This window comes from Ochotona princeps, chromosome 25, assembly GCF_030435755.1.
Source record: "Ochotona princeps isolate mOchPri1 chromosome 25, mOchPri1.hap1, whole genome shotgun sequence".
In the NCBI taxonomy this organism is placed as follows: domain Eukaryota; kingdom Metazoa; phylum Chordata; class Mammalia; order Lagomorpha; family Ochotonidae; genus Ochotona; species Ochotona princeps.
In genome coordinates, this window is record NC_080856.1 from 29,928,277 (window position 1) to 29,949,060 (window position 20,784).

Sequence of the window (20,784 nt, forward strand, 5' to 3'; positions counted from 1 at the left end):
TGTAAAGGACAGTTGTAGTGCTAGAACACATGTAGGACAATTGGAATGAAAGCTGATCTGAAGTAAGTTAAATCTGATCCTCAACATATTCTGTGGGGCTGGCCTTGTGGCATAGTGGCTCGGGACATTGCCTGAATGGCTGGTGCCTAATTTGGGTACCAGTTTGAGTCCTCTACTCTACTTTGAGTCCTCAGTTTGAGGACTCAGTTTGGGTGTCAGTTTGAGCCCTCTACTCTACCTTGAGTCCTGACTGCTCCACTTCTGATCCAGCTCCCTACTAATGGTCCTGGGAAGCAAACAGAGAATGGCCCAAGTGCATAGACTTCAGCAAAAATGGGAGATCCAGTTAAAGCTCATGGCTTTTGATTTTGGCACAGCGCAGCCCCAGCTTTTGCAAACATTTGGGCAGTGAACTAATGAATGGAAGTTTTGTCTGTCTGTCTGTCTCTCTCTCTCTCTCTCTCTCTCTCTTTCTCTCTCTCTCTCAAAGTGCTTTTCAAATAAAAGAAATGTTTTAAAGCTATTTTCATAGTAAACTTGATACTTATATATAAGTTGCATGATCCATAAAAATAGGGATCATTTATTGATAAATAAAAAATGAAGGAAACCCTTAATTATCTCTTTGAGAAGTCGGAATGCAATTTTTGAGAATCAATTTTGCATATAGCTGTATTCACAGGGTTTTCAGATGGAAACTATAGTCTCAGTTCATAACTTTGGCTTGACTTGACTAAGGTTTTCAGGTTTTTCACAGTCTCACTTTTTAATTAGCTTTATTGTTTATCAGTATACTCAATTGTGTGGTAGTAGCTTTATTGCTCATCGGTTTATTTGATTACTATTTTATTAAGAGTGCATGTTCGCACATGTGATAGTCAATCTATTTTCTGTAATTGAGTTGTTTCCTGTTCACTATGTCAAATATACCTCTGTTACTAAAGCAGATGTGCATCTAGCCCCTACAATGTTTGTCCAGTAACGCTTGATCCCCAGTACTAAATTCTTGTTCCATTAAGAATACAAACCACTTAAAATACTTAGGCTATTAAGTCATTTTTTTCTTCCCCATCAAATGTGTAACCCAGAGATTTGAGGATGGTAAGACAATTTTGAAAAACATTGACCTTCAAAAGAAAGAAGAAAAGGAAGTACCCTGCTGGTTAAAGGAAAAGATGGAAATGTCTTTTAGAAAATAAAAGAAACCTGATCATGGTTATAATCTTCAAGGACAGTTACTGAAAGCAAGACATTGAAGATCCCACGAGAAGAAGATGGAGAAAGATTCCCAGAGGGGATAGAATGGCATGAAGGGATTAATAGAAATAGAAATTATGTAGAGAATCTCCAGTGAACACAAAACAGGTATTAGTTACTCAATACAATAGCTAAGAAAAATGTGAAAATTAAATGTCATTAGTTTTGTTATAGTGTGACAGTGTTCATTGCCACTTCCTATGAATCCTTAGTAAGAGATTAAACCCTACATTTTAGCCTGGATCTACCAATGAATCTTTGAAAATATACAATAAATTGTTGCATTCTGAAGTCAGACTTCAATGGTGTTTTCTATTTTCTTCTTCTAGATTGGACTCCTGTTAATCCTGAGCCAGTATATATTGGAACAGGTCTAGAAATGGAGCCCCTTTATCCAGATTCCAAGGAAAATACTGTGGTTTATCTAGCTGAAGATGGTAGGTGCATATTGAGAAATGTTGCTATAAAACATAATTTGAAACTTAGACTCATCTCTTACTTACATTTCTTCTACGATTTATGCTGGAACTTACAGATACTAGGAAGACATTCCAGAAATTCCATGTACTTACGAAGATATTTCCTTACATGTTGATTCAAAGGCTGACTTGGTGTTCATTATGTTTTTGAATATATAATGCAACTTATCAAAATTTCTTTAAAATAAGACAGCATGTTGTCCATCAGAATTGAGTTATATTTAGACTGAATTATGCTTCTATTCATTTGCAAAGATAAATTCAGTAAGGGGTCTGCAACTGTTGCTACCTTTATGCAGTGTTTAACTAGTTTTCCTTTAACTTTTGACTGTTTGATGCGTTTCCTGAGGCATATTGTGTGACATAATTAGTTTTGTTTGGGTTAAATTGGGATAAGACATACACATAGTAAAATATGTAAGTCATATATGTAAGTCATATGTAGAGAGAACGTAAGTGCATAGTTTTGGGAGTTTTGAAACATATTTACATCTATGTTATGAGCACTCTAAGAAATATAATAGTTCCATCACACCCGAAAGTTTTCAACCCCTTTTTGGTTCATTAGCATCTCCAGTCCCAGGCAACTACTCTTTTGTTACTGAAGATTAGCTATGCCTTATCTTAAGCTTCATTTAAATACCATCATTTAGTGAGGACACTTTCATGTCTGGATTTTTAAACTCAGAATTATGTTTTTCAAGTTCATACCTGTTAATCGATTTTTAAGAAAATATTTATTTATTTTAAAAGGCAGAGTTGCAGAGTAAGAATACTGGTTTACTCCTCAAATGGCCGCACTGACTGGAGCTGGGCAAGCCCAAAGTCAGGGGCCTGGAACTCTACCTGGGTCTCTCACATGGGGGTGGCGGGGACCCAAGTATTTGAACCATTTTCGGCTTCTTACCACATACATTAGAAAGGACCTGGGTCAAAAGTAGAACAGCCAGTACTTGAAACTGGCACTCATATGGAAAGCTACTACTACGGGTGATAGCTTACCAACCACTTCACAAGGCCAGCTCCTGTTGATTCTTGCATATTGCCAAATAGTACTCCATCATATGACTCAATCAGAATTTGTTGTCTTTTTATGCCTGATGTTTATTTAAAATGTTACCTTTAGGACTGGATATTTATTCTAACAAGTAACACTGGAGAACCCATTTTGTCCAGTGCCTTGCCTTCCAAATTTCAGCCATCGTAAGAAACAGCTTTGCTTCCTCAGCTCCACGTCTAGTGTTACGATGTTTTAAGTCCTACCTGCTTGAAGTGTGGTTGAGAAGATACCCCGACACAGAAGACCAAGACTAGCGCTAGTCTTGTAGTCCTGCTGTACATTATCCTGCTACCTGTGACACCAGCATTCAATATGGGCACCAGATCGTGTCCCTGCTCCTGCACTAGCCATCCAGTTGCCTGCTAGTGGATGTGAGAAAGCCCAAGTATTATGACCCTTGAACCAACAGAGAGCCAGATGAAGTTCCTAGCTCCTGACTTTCACCTGGCTCAAGCCCTAGGCAGTGCAACCATCTGGGGAGTGTCCAGTAGATGGAAGGTTTCTCTCTCTCTCTCTCTCACTTTCTCTCCCCTCCTCTCTTTTTCTCCCCCCTCCCCGTAACTATGGAAAGGAAAGAAAGAATAAACGATGCATGGAAGGAAGGAAGGAAGGAAGGCAGGCAAGGAATGTAAAGGCAAGTCAAGGCCTCAGGCCTTTGCAGTGGTGTAGTAGGATAAGCTACCATCTGCAAAGCAATCATCCCATTTGGTGCCAATTACTTTATCATGAACAGAAATGGAATAAATATTTTAATGTGAGACATATATACACTTATTTTAAAGCATTGTTTCTCTAATCTAAATATTCGTAGACCTATTTCAATATCAATCTATGTAAACTAGGTAAGGACAGTTATTTTAAAATGTATAATGCTTATGCTTGAATTGTAACTACAAACTGTACAGAATACTTTAGACCTGCCTTAATGTCTCTGTGCCCCTCCTCCCAACAGCTTACAAAGAGCCCTGTTTTATATATTCCCGAGTTGGAGGCAACCGAACACCCTTAAAACAGCCTGTGGTTGACTATGACAACACTTTGATGTTTGAAGCAAGGTTTGAGAGTGGTAATCTACAGAAGGTAGTCAAAGTGTAGGTGTAATTGTTTTCATTTGTGAAGCTAGAGCATCAACAATTATTTTCTCTATTAGGTATGTTAGCATTCGTTGTATCCATTATTGAACTGTGATTTCTTGAAGTTCAAGTGCTCCTTAGAAATTATGGAATGGACAGAATATAAAAGTTCTGATGTCAGATAGTTTGGGGGATTATGAATTAAATTTAAACAAATTCTTTATGTTTTCCGTATGACAATATTAATTGCCAGACACAGTGCGTCTCAAAATTTAACTGGAAAAGGTTGCTCCTTGAACTACCCCAAGGGCAATGGTTTAAATGAAGGTGTTTATTGTATAAGATTTTAAGTATACACTCAAATGCAGATAATAATATGATTCTATATTAGCAATTATATATATATATATATATATATATATATATATATGTCACCTAGATTCAACAATTGTCAAGGTTTTGCAATACTTACATCACCTATTCATGCACCATTATTTGTAATTACATACCAACACACACAAAGTAAGTAACGCTGAATGTGGGATTAATTACTTGGTAAAGAAGAAAAAGTTACAGCTATCCAGGTAGATTGTTATTTGGAAAAACAGTTTCCCATTGAAGTTACTGTTTTTACTTGTAAGCATCTTCAATGAATCAATATAAGGAAACAAATAGTTATCAAACATATTTGCTGTTCTCAATCAGTTTAAATTTTATAATCTGTGTGATCACTTTATGTATGTTTTGAAACTTAATGTTAGTCATTTCATCCTCTTAAGATTGGAATCTAATAGAAGATACACATATGTGTGTTTGTGTGTTATATTTGCAGCAAAAAAGACAATGGCCATTTCTTCGGTGGTAATAGCTCTTCAATCATTCCTTTTATACAAAACATACTTGGTTTAAAATATATAAATTTTATATCAACTATCTGTGTTTTTACTGTGTTATTTTTACTTAAAAAGCAATATAAAGACATTAGGCATTAGAATTGGCACAGTAGCAACTTGCCATCCATTGAGAGTGAATGTCACAATTTTTCTTTTGAAGTTACTTGCTACTGGATGTTGCTTAAATACACATCGGTGCCCCCCAAACTTTCTTTTTTCTCATTTTAATAGTTTTGAGATAACATTTTTAATTCATGTCATAGCCAAAGTCATAATGGCTCTAGTAAAATAAAAACAAAAATTTCACAGTCCAACCAAAAATTAGCAAGTGCCATAACACAATCAAATGATAAGATGTTCAACCTTACACAGATACATTTTAACTGTGTCACATAATACAATGTAATTAATGAAGTTAAATAATAAATAATTTAAAAAATAAAATAAAATAGTCTCCAAATTGTTAAACCTATAATAATGCATAATTTCTATCAATTTCCTTAACAAAAATTTAAAGCAAAACCACAAAAAAAACCTCTCCATGAATAGATAAAAATAAAATTAACTTCCTCATTTAATTTAACTTAAATGCCACGTTTTAAGATTCTTACATACTTTTTCTTTTTCTCTTTTTTCCTTCTGTGTTAGGGGAGAATATGAATACCAGTTGACTGTGCGCCCTGACCTCTTCACAAATAAACATACCCAGTGGTACTATTTCCAAGTTACTAATACTCAAGCAGGAATACTCTACAGATTCACCATTGTCAACTTCACCAAGCCCGCTAGTCTTTACAATCGGGGTATGCGCCCACTGTTCTATTCTGAGAAAGAGGCCAAGACTCATCATATTGGCTGGCAAAGAATAGGAGACCAAATCAAGTACTATAGGAACAATCTGGGCCAAAATGGGCACCATTATTTTTCGCTTACATGGACATTTCAATTTCCACACAACAAAGATACCTGCTACTTTGCTCACTGCTATCCATACACCTACACAAATCTACAAGAATACCTTTCCAGCATCAATAATGATCCAGTACGGTCCAAGTTTTGTAAAATACGTGTCTTGTGTCACACGCTTGCTAGGAACATGGTGTATATTTTAACAATCACCACCCCGAATGCTGAATCAAGGAAGCGGAAGGCTGTCATTCTGACTGCACGAGTCCATCCGGGAGAAACCAACAGCTCTTGGATCATGAAAGGCTTCCTTGATTTTATTTTAGGAAACTCAAGTGATGCGCATTTGCTGCGGGATACCTTTGTCTTCAAGGTGGTACCCATGCTGAATCCAGATGGCGTGATTGTGGGAAATTATCGGTGCTCCTTAGTGGGACAGGACTTAAACCGCAATTATGCATCTCTCCTGAAGGAATCATTTCCTTCTGTTTGGTATACCCGAAACATGATCCGTAGGTAAAGTAAGACTCAGAATGCCTCTTTGCTTATGTGGTAAATTTGGTAATAATTATCTTGCTCTCACAGTCTTATTCATTCTCTTTAGATAGTTTAATGTCTGTTTCTTTCCCATCTGGTATTATGCAACCGGATTTAGTAGCCCCCCCTTTTGAAACAGACTGCTGTTTGCTGACTCTTTGAAAGGAATACGTAAATTAGCATATTTCAAATGCGGTGGGTGTCTTATCACAGCTGGTGGTAGCCCAGGCATTTCCCTTGGGGTTACCTCCAGTCTCTCAGAGGAGCTCGCAAGCTTTAGAAGCACCCATTGATTCTCATTGCTTTAGACTGTTCCGCTTCGATGTTCACTCTCACTCTAGCCCGCTATCTCCTTAGGGAGAGGGAAGTACTGAGATCCACAGAAAACACAGAGATTCCTGGTTTAATGCCTGTCACAAATATGGATTTCAAAAGAGCTTAAAATAATTGAGAAATAGTTAAGTGACTCAAGAACAATCTGTGATTTTTTTTTCTAATTTTCCTAAGCATGGCAGGCAATAATAAAAAGAGAGCTGAATTAACGTAGCATGGCACTCTGGGTTGGATTCTGGGTTGAAAAAGGATGTTAGTGGGAAAACTAGTAAAATCTAAATGAAGTTGGGAGCTTAGGTAACCATAAGCTGCCAATGTTGTTTTCTCTTTTCTAACAGTGTTCCATGCAATATATATCAACATTATCCAAAACTAGGAGAACTCCGTGTTCAGCTTCTGTATAAATCTAAAATTATTCTGAAATAGAAATATTTCAGGAAGTTGTATAAAGGAAGCTGACGGGAAGCCTAATAGTCATCTGTAATGACTACTTACTGTTCTTTGACAGTAAGGGTTCCTGGTCTCATGTATAACGTATTATGTAAAATGCTCCGTGGTTTGGGTCTCTGGGAACTGTCTTAAATATTCTCAATTCTTCAGATTGCCTGGTGAGAAGGTTAAAGCAGGAGTCTATCCAATAAGTGTAATAAAGACTTCCAGGAAAGAACAATATCTTATTGCAGTTAATCTTAGGCAGGGAAGTAGAATACAATGGTAGTCACACAAAAGTAGAAAGGTGAACAGCTAAACACATATGTGAAATTACATTTAAAGCATGGCAAAATAAGAGAGAGTAGATCTTAAGATATTCAGGATAAAAAAAAAACAACAAAACAGAATATCTTAGTTACCTGTGGGTAAGAAAATTTCAACTGTTTCTAACTGAAAGCCAGTGTATACAAAGTTGTATTTGGCCATTGTTTTTGTGAATCCATAGTTGTATCTACATAAGTAAAGTGCAGAGATAAGATACAGTAACTATTATTTTCTTCCTGATAGATTGATGGAGAAGCGAGAGGTTATTTTATATTGTGATATTCATGGTCATAGTAGGCAAGAGAATATCTTCATGTATGGCTGTGATGGTAGTGACAGATCTAAAGTTTTATACTTACAGCAACGAATCTTTCCTCTCATGCTGAGCAAAAATTGTCCAGATAAAGTGAGTTCTTATCAAGATTTTACTGTTTCCTTTACTAGTTGTTGCCCTCGTGGGCCAACAGATTGAGCACTTCTATTCAATAAGCTACTTTTTAAGCTATTTTTTTACTGGTTTATAGAATTGTCTACTTAAACTACATGGGACTGACCAATTATTTGAAAATACGAAAAAGACAAAATACCCGTAATATCTCCATGATTTTACCTTTTGAAAACTTTCTTTCAATTTTACCAGTTTTGATGCCTTAATTTTTCATTGTTTAGTATTTATTAAGTCCCTTCCTTATACAGGCTAAAGAGGTGCTCTTTAGGAACATGTAATCATTTATTTGAAGTATTTATTAGATTTTCCCAGGAAATAAGTGAATATCCCAAATTTACAAATATGTAGAAATTAAGTGATAAACAAATAAAGTATATGTAATTTCATAGACTATGCATCTGTTTGAGGCACTCGTCTATTGAAGTATTCATGTTATATTAATTACCCTTTAGTAAATATTTCAATATAGCAAAGAATTATATAAGCTTTCACCCAAATTTTCAACCAGCTAAACTGTAAAGGACTCGTTGAAAGATCATTATTGTCTTCTGCAGGTAATTAAGTCCCAAACATTAATAAGAAGCAATGATCTGGTAAGGAGTGCTGTTGACAGAGAATATGTTTATTTCCCAAATGGAATACATTTCTTCAGAATGAAAAAACATTGGGGAAAGTAATTCCAGACTGGAATAATATCCCACAAAACTGAAAATATTCCTATGCAAAATTACACTGTCAGTACCTTAGGTGGAGTTTATTATTTTTAGAATAATTGCTGTGATATTTCAATACTTGTTTATTGACATGTTAAGTGTCATGAATATTATTATATTACAATATTTATAAATCCTTATCTTTAAAATGTATAATCTTTAAAAAAACTACAATGATTTCATATTACTGCTTGCTAGAAATTTGGGAAGTTAAGGGATTGTGATTGCTAAGGGACAATATGAGTGAATATTTTAGGGATAATAGAACTGTTTAGTATTATGATGATGACAGTTACATGAAAACAAACTGTTAATATGCATAGAATGAAATTCATAAAAGTCAGTTTTATGCTATGTTAATTAAAGAAAACAAAATTACACCCCTCCCAATAACACCACAGATACACCTTTCATGACATCTTTCAAATGGTCTCTCAGATTAAAACAAAGACTTTTGTTACTGGAAACCTTCAACATTAATTGTGATTCCTAAATATACTTAAACTCCTGCCTAGGATCTTAACAGTATCAAAAGTAATCAATAACTTTTGGATGTATATACTATATGCAAGTAAAAGTTGTATTATAGGAACTACAATCTATGGCTCTCAGAAAAATAAACATATTGGACCCAGTGACATGGCTAAATTTTCACTCTGCAGCCACCAGGATCCTGCTCAGCTGCTCCACTTCCCATCCAGCTCCATGCTTGTGGCCTCAGAGGGCAGTGGGGGATAGGTTAGTGCCTTAGGACCCTCTACCCATATGGGAGACCCGGAAGAAGCTCCTGGTACCTGGCTTCCGATTGGCTCTGCTCTGGTCATTGCAGCTGTTTGAGGAGAACCAGCAGATGAGAGATCTTTCTCTCTGTCTCTCCTCCTCTCTATAAATCTGATCTGCCTTTCCAATTAAAAGAAATGAATCTTTTAAAAAAAGAAAAATGAAGTAAATGTATCATCCTTAAAATGAGTTACTACTACTAGTCAGGAAATAAACATGATGCCTAAAGCTTTAGAGAGAATTAACAGATATTGCATGAGTATCTTCATTTTCAACCGCACTTCCTAAGAAAAATCTAGAAACAACACATAATGGGTCTCATCTTTATTTCTTTCAGTTTTCATTTTCAGCTTGCAAGTTTAATATTCAAAAGAGCAAGGAAGGAACAGGAAGAGTGGTGATGTGGAGAATGGGAATCAGGAACAGCTTTACTATGGAGGCCACCTTCTGTGGATCGACTCTGGGTAGGACCAGATGTTCTCATTCAAGCCCTCAAAGCTTTTAGAGAAAGATGTATTTTAATGTTAAATCTGTAATGTAGACTTTTGATAGCACATTGTTCACATTTAAATACATACATATATTTAGTCAATTCTGTATACAGATAAACTCTCACTTCATTTTTTTCTATTTCATCATCTCTTTTAGAGTTATTTTAGTGTGTGGTTAGAACAATTTCTTTTTCATAAACTAATCTTTTAAAAAATTCTTTATTTTTATTTGAAAGGTAGATTTACAGAGGAGAGACAGTGAGAGAGTGGTCTTCCATCTTACGGTTCACTCCCTAATTGGGCGCAATGGCCAAACCTGAGCCAATCTGGAGAATGGGACTAGATTGAAAGTGCACAAGCCACGACTAGAACCAGCTCCCATATGAGATGTCAGCACTATAAGACAGAGGATTAGCTTGTTGAGCCACCACACCAGCCCACTTCATAAACTAATCTTTAAAGTTAGTATTTGTTTTGTGTTTTTTTTTTTTCTAGAGGGTTTACGTGAATTTGTTCTTAAGGCAGAGTTACAGAAAGAGAGGGTGAGCGAGCATCTTTGGTTCACCTCCCAAGTGTCCACCAGCAGCAAGCCTTAGCTAGCATGAAGCTGGGAACCAAGAGCTTCACCTGGATCTCACACGTGAGCGCAAGGGCCCTTAGCACTTAGGCCACTGGCACTTGGATTAGAAGTGGAACAGCCAGTACCCACAAAGGACATTGGCATCACAGGTGGTGACTGGCCTTGCTGTGCCACAACACCAGCCCAAAACAAATGTTCCTGATAATTTAAAGAAAAGAGTTGACATCCTTCAAATGTCACTACAGAAATATGTTTGCTAAGTTTGCTATTTACAGAGGAAAAAAAAATTCTGAAGGGGAGGGGGAGGAATTGACCAAATTACAATTAAATGTGGAGGTACTGGTTCCCTGAGTTAAAAATAAAAGTATACTCTGTAGTGCTATTAAAAAAAAAAAAATACTTTAGGGCCCGGCGTGATGGCCTAGTGGCTAAATCCTCACCTTACACACACGCAAAGATTTAATATGAGTGTCGTTTCATGTCCCAGCTGCTCTACTTCCCATCCAACTCATTGCTTGTGGACTGCAAAAGCAGCAGAGGATGGCCCAAAGCCTAGGGACCTGCACCCACTTGGGAGACCTGGAAAAAGTTCCTGGCTCCTGGCTCCTGGCTTCAGACCAGCCTAGCTCTGGCCGTTGAAGCCACTTGGGCAGTAAACCAGCAGATGGGAAGTTCTTTAGGTGTGTCTCCTCTTCTCTTTCTAAATCTGCCTTTCCAATAAAAACAAATTGTTAATATATATTTGTAGTATATATATATATATATATATATATGTATTTTCAAAATATATGTTATTATATTTAAATATAATATTAACTCTATTGTATGAATACTAAATATAGTTATGTATTATATATAAATCATAAATATATATTATGCTAAAATGTACATATTTTGATATATTTAAAACATGATATATATATAGTATTATATTTAAGTATAATATTAAATACATTATAATAACAAAGTAAAATATATGTATTCTATTGTGTATTGTTACATATAATATTAGATATACTATTAAATATCATTATATTATATAATGATATCATTATATTATACTATTATCATTATATTATACTATTATATATTATAATAGTATATAATATATTATATACTATATAATATAATATAATATATTATATATTATATTATATTATATATTATAATAGTATAATATATTATATTATAATATATTATATTATATTATATATTATATTATATTATGTTATATATTATATTATAATATATAATATAATGATAATATATAATAGTATAATATATTATATACTATATAATATAATATATTATATATTATATTATATTATATATTATAATATAATATATTATACTATTATATATTATCATTATATTATACTATCATTATATTATACTATTAAATATCATTATATTATAATATTAAATATATATATGGTCATATATAATGTATTCTAATGTAACAGGAATACATTATGTTAAGGCAGTTTCTTTTAAGTATTAACTTAAAGTGCTAAAAAAAACTCATATATAATATTCAGCTTCTTTTTAATGCACCTTGAAAGCATTTTTCTCATAAAGTCATCCCTTGAGGGTTTTTTCAGTAGTTGATAGACTATAACTGTCACCAGATAGTCCCTGTCATAGTGAATTTTCTTCTGCCTTGCAACATAGACCAGGCTATGCCAAGTAAGCTTTGGTTTGGGAGGTAAAAAAGGAGCAGAGAAAGCAGTAAGCTGTTAAATGACCTGCCCCAGGGAGTCAGTGTTGTGGCGTAGTGGGTGAAGAAACCACCCTTTAGGGATGCAACAAGCATCCCAATGGATACTGGCTCTAGTCCCAGCTGTTTCATTATTGGCTGACTCATACCTAATGACCTGGAAAAGGAGCAGAAGATGACCCAAGTGCTTGGTCCAGCTTTAGTCATTGTGATCAGCTGGGGAGTGAACCAACAAATGGAAGCTCACTCTCCCTGATATTGCCTTTCAACTGAATAAATAAATGAGTGTGTGTGTGTGTGTGTGTGTGTGAGAGAGAGAGAGAGAGAGAGAGAGAGAGAGAGAGAGAATTTTGAATTTTGAATTTTCTAAGGTAGAAAATTCAAGGGTGGGATAAGGAACCTATCAATGTTTTATTATTTTATATTCTCTGTCTAGAACTTAGGCTTACCTGCTAAGAAAAAAAAAGTGATTAGCTCATCCTCCATTATTGATTTATAGGTAAGAAACAAGGCACTCATTTCAACACAAAAGACCTGGAGTCAATGGGATACCATTTTTGTGATTCTCTCTTGGACTATTGTGATCCTGACCGGACCAAGGTAAACAATCTATCTGGCAATATATCAGACTCCAGCCTATCAGGCAGCCTGCCTGTGCCCTATAGTAGTTTTTTTCTTTTTTACTTTCCTAACAAGAACTGGGAGATGGGGTACTGAATGTCACAATTATTGTTCTGATGTCTTTAAATTACTTCAATTTAAATAACATTATTTTGCAATTCATTTATAATTTACCCTAGTATTATCAGTGCCTGAAAGAATTAGAAGAAATGACAAAACGTGTTCCTGCAAACTTTGAAAAAGTCTTTGAAGGGTCATATACTTCCCTGATAGAAATTTCAGTGGACCCAGAGTCGAGGTAGGTCAAGACTAAAGAAGCAATAAAATTTTTTGTGCTGTTCTACTCTGTTCTTTATGATAATACCAAAATATTATTGGATATTGTTGCCTGAACATCTCAGGTATGAGCAGAGGAAATCTTTTCAATGCATCTTGTCTGGACCTCCTTAAGACTTTTTTTTAATTCAAATAATATGAGCATCACTATACACAGTGTATTTATAGTATATGGAATGTTAGTAGTACTTACTTTTGTTTCCTCCATAGCCACTCATGGCATACAGCATGAATTCAAGCCCTCTTATTGAATTTTAAAGTATATAATCTTTTGTTGTTAACTGTTGGCATAATACACAAAAGATCTCTAATAGTATAATTATGTTCAATAATTAGTACCTTAGGTTCCTCAAATCTCAGTCTCTGGAAATCACCATCCCACTCTTTGATTCTATGCATTTGGTTATTTTGGATACTTTATACAAATGCAACCGTGTACTATTTGCAACTAAATTAGCATAATGGCCTCATGGATCATCCAGTTTTCCTGTACTACAGAGCACCACCCCCATCCCTTTTTAAGATTTATTCATTTATTTGGTTAGTTAGTTTGGGAAGGCAGATTTACAGGGAGAAGGAGAGACAAAATCAGGGAGGGTGACGCTTCCAGACTTGTTCTGTGCTCATGATTGCTTTATTTATTTGGACTATTTTGTAATTCTATGTAGATTGAGGCTCTAGTTTTTTCTATTCTTGTGCAGCAAATGATCAAGATTTTAAAATGTGTGTGCAGGTTTTAATTAGATTTGCTTCAGACCAATACCTTAGAGAAGGTATAAATAGTTGTATTTGTGTTCCACAACTTACTCAAATACTGCTGCTTTTTTTAATTTAGCTTCTAAGCTGTTGTATAAACCCTTCAAATTTTGTTTTGCTGTGTACTTATGAAACTTCAGGAAAATAGGTTTCTCTGTTTTTAGTAGCTTAATTTGTACTGCAGGGATGTCAGTGGTCACATGCTAGGGTGACATTTAGTGAAATGTTTGATGTGGATTAGTTCTTTGACGTTGAAAGGAATGCTGTAAAAAATGAAAAAAGTGGCTGTAGTTTGGATTAGCGTGCTCTGCATCTTCCAGCTTTCCTGTGTGATCTTCTCAATTAATGTGAAATCTTTTGACCCTGACATTACTTGCTAAAAATGTTTCTTTGAAGTGTAGAAAACTCTTGCAACTAATAATTATAGTAGGATGTCAGGATACAAGGTTAACATAAAATTGCTTCCTAATGTATAAGTCATGAGCAATCAGAACGAAAAAAAAAATTAACACTTTATCACTTAATATCAGCACAAAAATAAAAATACCTGGGTTAAATCTAATAAAATTAAATAAAATAATTGTAAAATTATAAATGGAAAACTACAAAGCTCCAGTGAAATAAATTAAAGAACAACTAAAGAAGTGGAGAGATAATCCATGATCATAGAAACAAAAAATTTAATGCTGTTCAAATTCTGGGAAAACCATTTGTCACAGTGCTCGAGACACCCCTATGTCATATGAAAGTGTCTGGATTCAAGTCCAAGTTCCACTTCTGATTCCAGCTTCCTGTTAATACACACTCAAGGAAGCAACGAAGTAATAGTTCAAGGAGTTGGGTTCCCGTCATCCACATTTTGAAAGACCCGTATTGAGTTTCCAAGTTCTGACTACTTCATCTTAAGTTTCTTGCTGAAAGCTCCAAAATCAAGAGTCTGATATTAGTGAAAGAATAGACAAATCGATTCATAAGACAGAATAGGCAATCCAGAAATAGAATCATACAAGCATGGGCAACTGAAGAAGGAGCAAATGTATTTCCATGGAAAAGAGCACTCTTTTGAACTCATGACACTGAAACATCTGAATATCCACATGCCAAAACTTAAATCTAGAAAGAGACTTACACTTTTGTCACAAAAATTAAACCAAAAGTGGATCACAGACCAAATGAAAAATGTAACATTGTAAAGTCCTGAATGATAATATCAGATCAAATCTCTTATCTTTGTTTTGGTGATGAATTCTTAGATGCAACACAAAAGTAAAAAATATTGATGTTAGACTCATTAAAATTGACATCATATGCGGTAAAATAGAGCCAGCATTGTCAGAATATCGAGGCAAGCCAAGGACTAAAAAAGAATTGCAAAGTGCCTATGTGGTTAAGAACTCATATCGAAAACATACAGAGAATTAAATTCCAACCGTCAGAGGACACACAAGCCAAATTACAAATGAGCAAAGTGTCCTTGAATTTCATCAAAGAAAATACCCAAATGATAAACAAGTACACAAACATATGTTTAACATTAATTAACAAGTGAAAATCAGTGATGAAGGAATAAACATTTTGTTTGACAGTTAAGATGCTAGTTAGGATGTCCGTTTCCCATTTTGGTATGTATGAGTTGGATACCACTTCCTGCAGTTCCTGATTCCAATTTCCTGCTAATGCAGGCCTTCAGAGGCCGCAGTGATGGATCAAGTCACTAAGTTTTTACCATTCCAGTGGGAGACCTCAATTGAGTTCCTGGATACCAGTTTTGGCCTTGGCCCAGACCTGGTCATCACAAACATTTGGGGAATGAACCCAACGATGGTAACTACTTCTGTCTTCCTGTTGCCTTTCAAACTCAATCATGTTAAAAACAATTGCAATTTCTTAACCATCTTCTGTGATCACCTCATTGTCAATTCAGTTTTAGTTTATACACAACAGATAACGTAATATACATAAAATAACATGTTTTACATAACATCATATCCTCTTAAATTAACGCAAACATATGGTATCTGACCTTTTGGGATTGGCTCATTTCCCTTAGGATTATGGTTTCCAGTTTGGCCCATTTGGCCACAAAGAACTGCATTTTGGTTTTTTTTAATAGCTGAGTGGTATTCCACAACGAAGTTAATTGTTGCTTAATTGTTGCTGAGGGTATGTTGGAGCCTTTAATTGATCGGGTTGATAATCTAATGGTTCTGCCCTTGGACCGGACAGGGTCTCCCCAGGAAGCTGAGGAACTAGACTGGACTATATAAGATGTTGGACTCTATGTTTAGTTTATGCTTGCAAAGAAGGAATCTCAACTGTACTTGATCAGTGGATATGCAACAAGGTGGAATATTCCACATGGGGGGAGGGCGGGGGGAGGGGTGGGGTGATTCCCAGTTCCAATGAAACTGTATCACATAATACAATGTAATCAATGAATAAAAAATAATAATTAAAAAAATAAATAAATAAAGCTATAAAGGAAAAAAAAAAAAAAAAAACCAAACTCAATCATGAAATACCATGCTTAGAATGACCAAAATCCAAAGTACTGACAACATCAAATACTGAGCAGGATGTAGACCAACATGAATTCTGCTACTTTGTTGGTTAAAGTGTAAAACTATTCAGCTATATTGGAAGATTACTTGGCAGGTTGTCTTTTAAAGATTTTTCCCTTATTTGAAAACATTACAGAAGAAGAGGGTTAGGCAGAGATCTCCTATTGGTTCAGTCCCTGAGATGGCCACAATTGCAGGGCTGAGCCAGGCTGAGGCCAAGAGCCAGGAGCTTCATTTGAGTCTCCCACATGAGTAACAGGGGACCAAGTTATTGGACCATCATCTGCTACTTTTTCCAGGCCATTAACAGGTAGCTGTATAAAAGTAGGGGGCACAAATCTGCACCTTTAGGTCATGCTGGCATTGCAGGGAAGTTTTAGCTACTATGTCACAACACCAACCCTTGGCAGTTTCTTTCAAATTTACTTAATCATCGCACCTAGTCCAGCAGTCATATTCGTAGTTGTATACTCAAATAGCTTGAAAATATGTCCACAAGTATCTGCACATAAATGTTTAAAGCAGCTTAATTTTTGATTGCCAAAATATGGAAGTGATCAAATGTTCTTCAACAGATGAATGGATAAGCAAACTTTTTCATCCATACAATGGAATATTATTCAATGATGAAAGTAAATGAGCTATCAAGTCCAGAAAAGATATCCTGAAATCTCACGTGCATATAGTTAAGTGATATAAAAGAAGTCTGAAAAGGCTCCAAACCATATGATTCCAACTATATGACATGCTGGAAAATACAAAAGCATTCAGACAGAAAAAATGCCAGTGGTTGGAAAGGAAGGATAATAGACAGAAGTGGACTTTAAGGACAGTGAAACTAGAATATATGATAATGTGGATATGTCATTAGAGATTTGTGAAACCAGGTAGAGTGTACAGCACAAGAATAAACCCTGGGCCTGGTGCAATTGCCTAGTGGCTAAGTCCACGCCTTGCATGCTCCAGGATCCTGTCTGAGCATCAGTTTGATCCTGGCTACTCCACTTCCCATCCTGCTCCCTGCTTGTGGCCTGAGAAAGCAGGCCACCTGCACCTGTGTGGGAAACCTGGAAGAAGCTCCTGGCTCATGACTTCAGATCAGCTCAGCTCGGGCCATTATGGCCACTTGAGGAATGAACCAGCAGATGGAAAATCTTTCTGTTTGTTTTTTATTTTTATCATTACCATTTTGTTTTATTTTGATGATCCTTACATAGTTGATTAGAGTGCAAACTCAAGGGCTGCAGGAAAGTGGATAAGACCATTGTTTCCACCTTTTTTTTTCTGTATTTGGGTGAAGGGAGGAGATAAAAGGAGGAGCCCCACTCAGCCTCCCATCCATCCCAGGGTTCCTGCTCAAGTGGTTTTGGTAGTTCAACAGGTCTGAATCGCTACCAGTTTTGCCACTCCAAGCACGATGAATTCTGTCCAGAATCCATTGGCAGATATAGTCCACCTTAGAGTCTCCGTTTGCCCAGATTTTCACTGCCAACATTTGGCTGGGTTAGTTGATTGATTTTTTTCTGTCCTCCATCCTCTGTTGTGGTACCATGTAATAAATCTTTTTAAAAATAAGAGTATAGCCTAATATCACTCTAAACTTTATTAGTAACAATGATTCAGTATGGGTTTCATCAGTTGTAGCATGTATACCATAGGGCTGTAAGATGTCAATAAGAGATGAAACCCTACAGGCAGCAGGGTGTACACAAAACAATCCTGTTCTCTGCTTCAGTTTTCTGTAAACCTAAAACTGTTCCAGGAAACTAAATCTGTTCATTAAGAAAAATAAGAATGGCCCTGCGTGGTAGCCTAGGGACTTCAAGTACTTACCTGGTATATACCAGCATCCTATATGGGTGCTGGTTCTAATCCTGGCATCCCTGCTTGACTTCCAGCTCCTTGCTTGTGGCCTGCAGAAGCAGTCAAGGACAGGCTGCTGGCCTCTGATCGGCTCAGCTCCTGCCATTGCGGCCACTTGAGGAGTGAATCAGCAGACAGAAGTTCTTCCTCTCTGTATATCTGTCTTTTTTAGTAACAAATAAATCAAGCTTTAAATAATAAGAATCATAACAAATATAAGCCAGAAATGTTCATTTCTTGAATTGCAGCTCAAGCAGAAGTTTACCTATCAATTCTATCAATATGAAACTTTATCACTTTGTAAAAAATAAACAATTGTGATTAGAGACAGACTGCTATTTGACTTAGTTTTCTTAAGTCCTGTGTTACATGTGGTCTTGCATTTTCTTGAAGCAGCGTGCAAACATAGTGATGTAAAAATAATTTAATAGCTAATGATACCTAGTGAAACTTGGGTATGCCTCAGGATCCTGGAATCTACTCAGATAGCATTTACTCATTCGTTTATTAACAAGTATTTTTGGGTTTCTACTACATATTCATGGTGGTTGTATGTATCTCTATATATCTCTCCATATTATTTTCTGGAGCTGATATTCTAGTAACACATTCTTAGAATTTTAATTAAATCTTAAACAAAAAGATATCTTCTAGTAAAAGCATCTCTCCTGCTAAGCTTTCTGAAATTACCAAACACCTAAAACAACTTTCATCATCAACATTCTTGTTATGAGAGCCTCTAAGATAAATGCAACTATGAAAATCATGAACGTTCACTGCAACATTCTGAAACTTACACTGTTTTTTGTTCGTGTGTTTGTTTTTGTAGCAGTCAAGGCTCTGATAGTTCCGGATCAGACTCACAGAATTATCTTCTCCAGTTAACTCCCCAGGTATGATTGAAAGTATTTGCCTGTAGTCATGATACACCGAGGTGGCACTCTTACTGTGATCCACAAATAAGGCAAAGAACAAAGTTTCCAGCTGCGTAATTATTCTCTAGCAATTGTTACGCTGATCATGTTAGTACCTTTAAGCCGCAGAATATTCTAACTTTAATTTTTTTTGTTTTGCTACCCTTACTTAATAGAAAATGGCATTTACAATTCAAAAAGGTTATTTCTCAAAAGTAATACAACTTGTCAGTAACAGGGATGGTTATTTAACGCATAACACTGGACTGCTAACTCAACATTCACTTACATATTCGTTAGTCACGTATTATTTCTTATATCATTATTCATCTGCTATTCATGTTAAGCAACTGTCTATCAGACAGTGACTAAGTGTTGTGGATAAAATCTAAATAAAATGGGACAAAAACTTTCACTGTTAGTTGATAGTCTTAGTTACTTGTGGAGATATGTAAAAAATTAGGTAAATAAATAAAATACATGATGTGATAGATGGAGATAAGTGCCTCAGGAGAAAATTAAAGCAGTAGAAAAATAAGTTTTTGATGGAGGTTGTAGTTTGGGTTACCAAATCAAGCAAGTGACAAGGAATTAAGAATTTTAAAAAGAGAAAGGGCAGGTATTGTGGTGCCCACATCCCCTTGCAGAGTGGCTATTTGAATCGTAATTATTGCACTTGACACCTAACTTCCCCCTAAGGTATATTTTGGCAGGCCTGAGGTTGTATGTATGGTCACCCGTAGAGGAGACCCAAATGATGCTCCCAGCTCCTGGCTTCAGCCTGGCTGAACACCAGCTGTTACAGAAATTAGGGGAGTTAGCAAACAGAGGATTCTCGCTCTCTCTCAACAATGGCCTAACTCCTGTTCTACCTTTCAAAATTTTGTATTTAACAAGCTTACCTTTTCATTCCATTTTATTGTGAATATTCTGAAGTATTCTCGCAAAATTTTAAAAATGAAACTGTGTTTTAAGAGGTAAAAGAAACAAGCCCATCATTTAGTAAGTACATTAGCTGCTTTAGCCATATTGCAAACAACTTCAGCATCTCAGTTGCATACAATAAACTGTTGTCTCTCACGTGTCTTTAGGGTTAGCACTAGCAGACCTAGACGGAGGGGTCAATTAGTCTTAGCTTCGGTCTGTGGTTTGAGTTAATTTTTTGTATGTATGGACAGATAATACTTACACAGTCACAATAAAATGGAATGAAAAAGTAAGTTTGCTTTAGTACAAACACGTTGAAATCCATGCATATGAGAAATCTTAAGAAAGTTCACCAAAAAAAATGTGTACTATGAAAAACTGCATGATTTCAATGCTTTTGAACAAAAAATAAGCTTATCTTTTAATTCCTTTTTGCCATAAATATTTTAAAATATCTTTATACATATCTCCATGTGACCACATTTCTAAAAGCCATTTGTTCAACTGCCAATGTTTCAACAAAAAGAGTTTTCTGTTACTGAGTACTCCAAACTTTCACAGCTTAAAACCACGAACATTTAATACCACATATTTTCTATGAGTCATGAATCCAGGAGTGACTTAGCTGTATGTGTGAAGATTCTCACATGGCTGTAATGAAAGTGTTAGCCAGGCTATGGTCTCATCTGAAGACCAATCAAGCAAAGGATGCTCTTTTAACCTCACTGCCTTCACTGTTTACAGAATTCGGTTCCTCAGAGGCTGTGGGCCTTTTAGTTCCTT

The 20,784-nt window shown here is 35.7% G+C and overlaps 1 protein-coding gene across 6 annotated transcripts in view; it reads left to right on the forward strand.

The window, feature by feature from the left end:
- AGBL3 (AGBL carboxypeptidase 3) overlaps positions 1-20,784 on the forward strand; it is a 65,106-nt gene that overhangs the window by 8,807 nt on the left and 35,515 nt on the right. Inside the window, exons 5-12 of one of the 6 annotated variants that reach the window (XM_058681390.1) lie at positions 1,587-1,694; positions 3,749-3,887; positions 5,411-6,184; positions 7,538-7,700; positions 9,573-9,699; positions 12,523-12,623; positions 12,824-12,942; positions 18,990-19,053. In XM_058681390.1, coding sequence (XP_058537373.1) covers positions 1,587-1,694; positions 3,749-3,887; positions 5,411-6,184; positions 7,538-7,700; positions 9,573-9,699; positions 12,523-12,623; positions 12,824-12,942; positions 18,990-19,053 — 1,595 coding nt within the window. Of the gene's footprint in view, positions 1-1,586; positions 1,695-3,748; positions 3,947-5,410; positions 6,185-7,537; positions 7,701-9,572; positions 9,700-10,221; positions 10,367-12,522; positions 12,624-12,823; positions 12,943-18,989; positions 19,054-20,784 lie in introns of those variants that run through there. The other 5 variants (XM_058681391.1, XR_009247631.1, XR_009247632.1 and 2 more) reach the window with 5 other exon arrangements.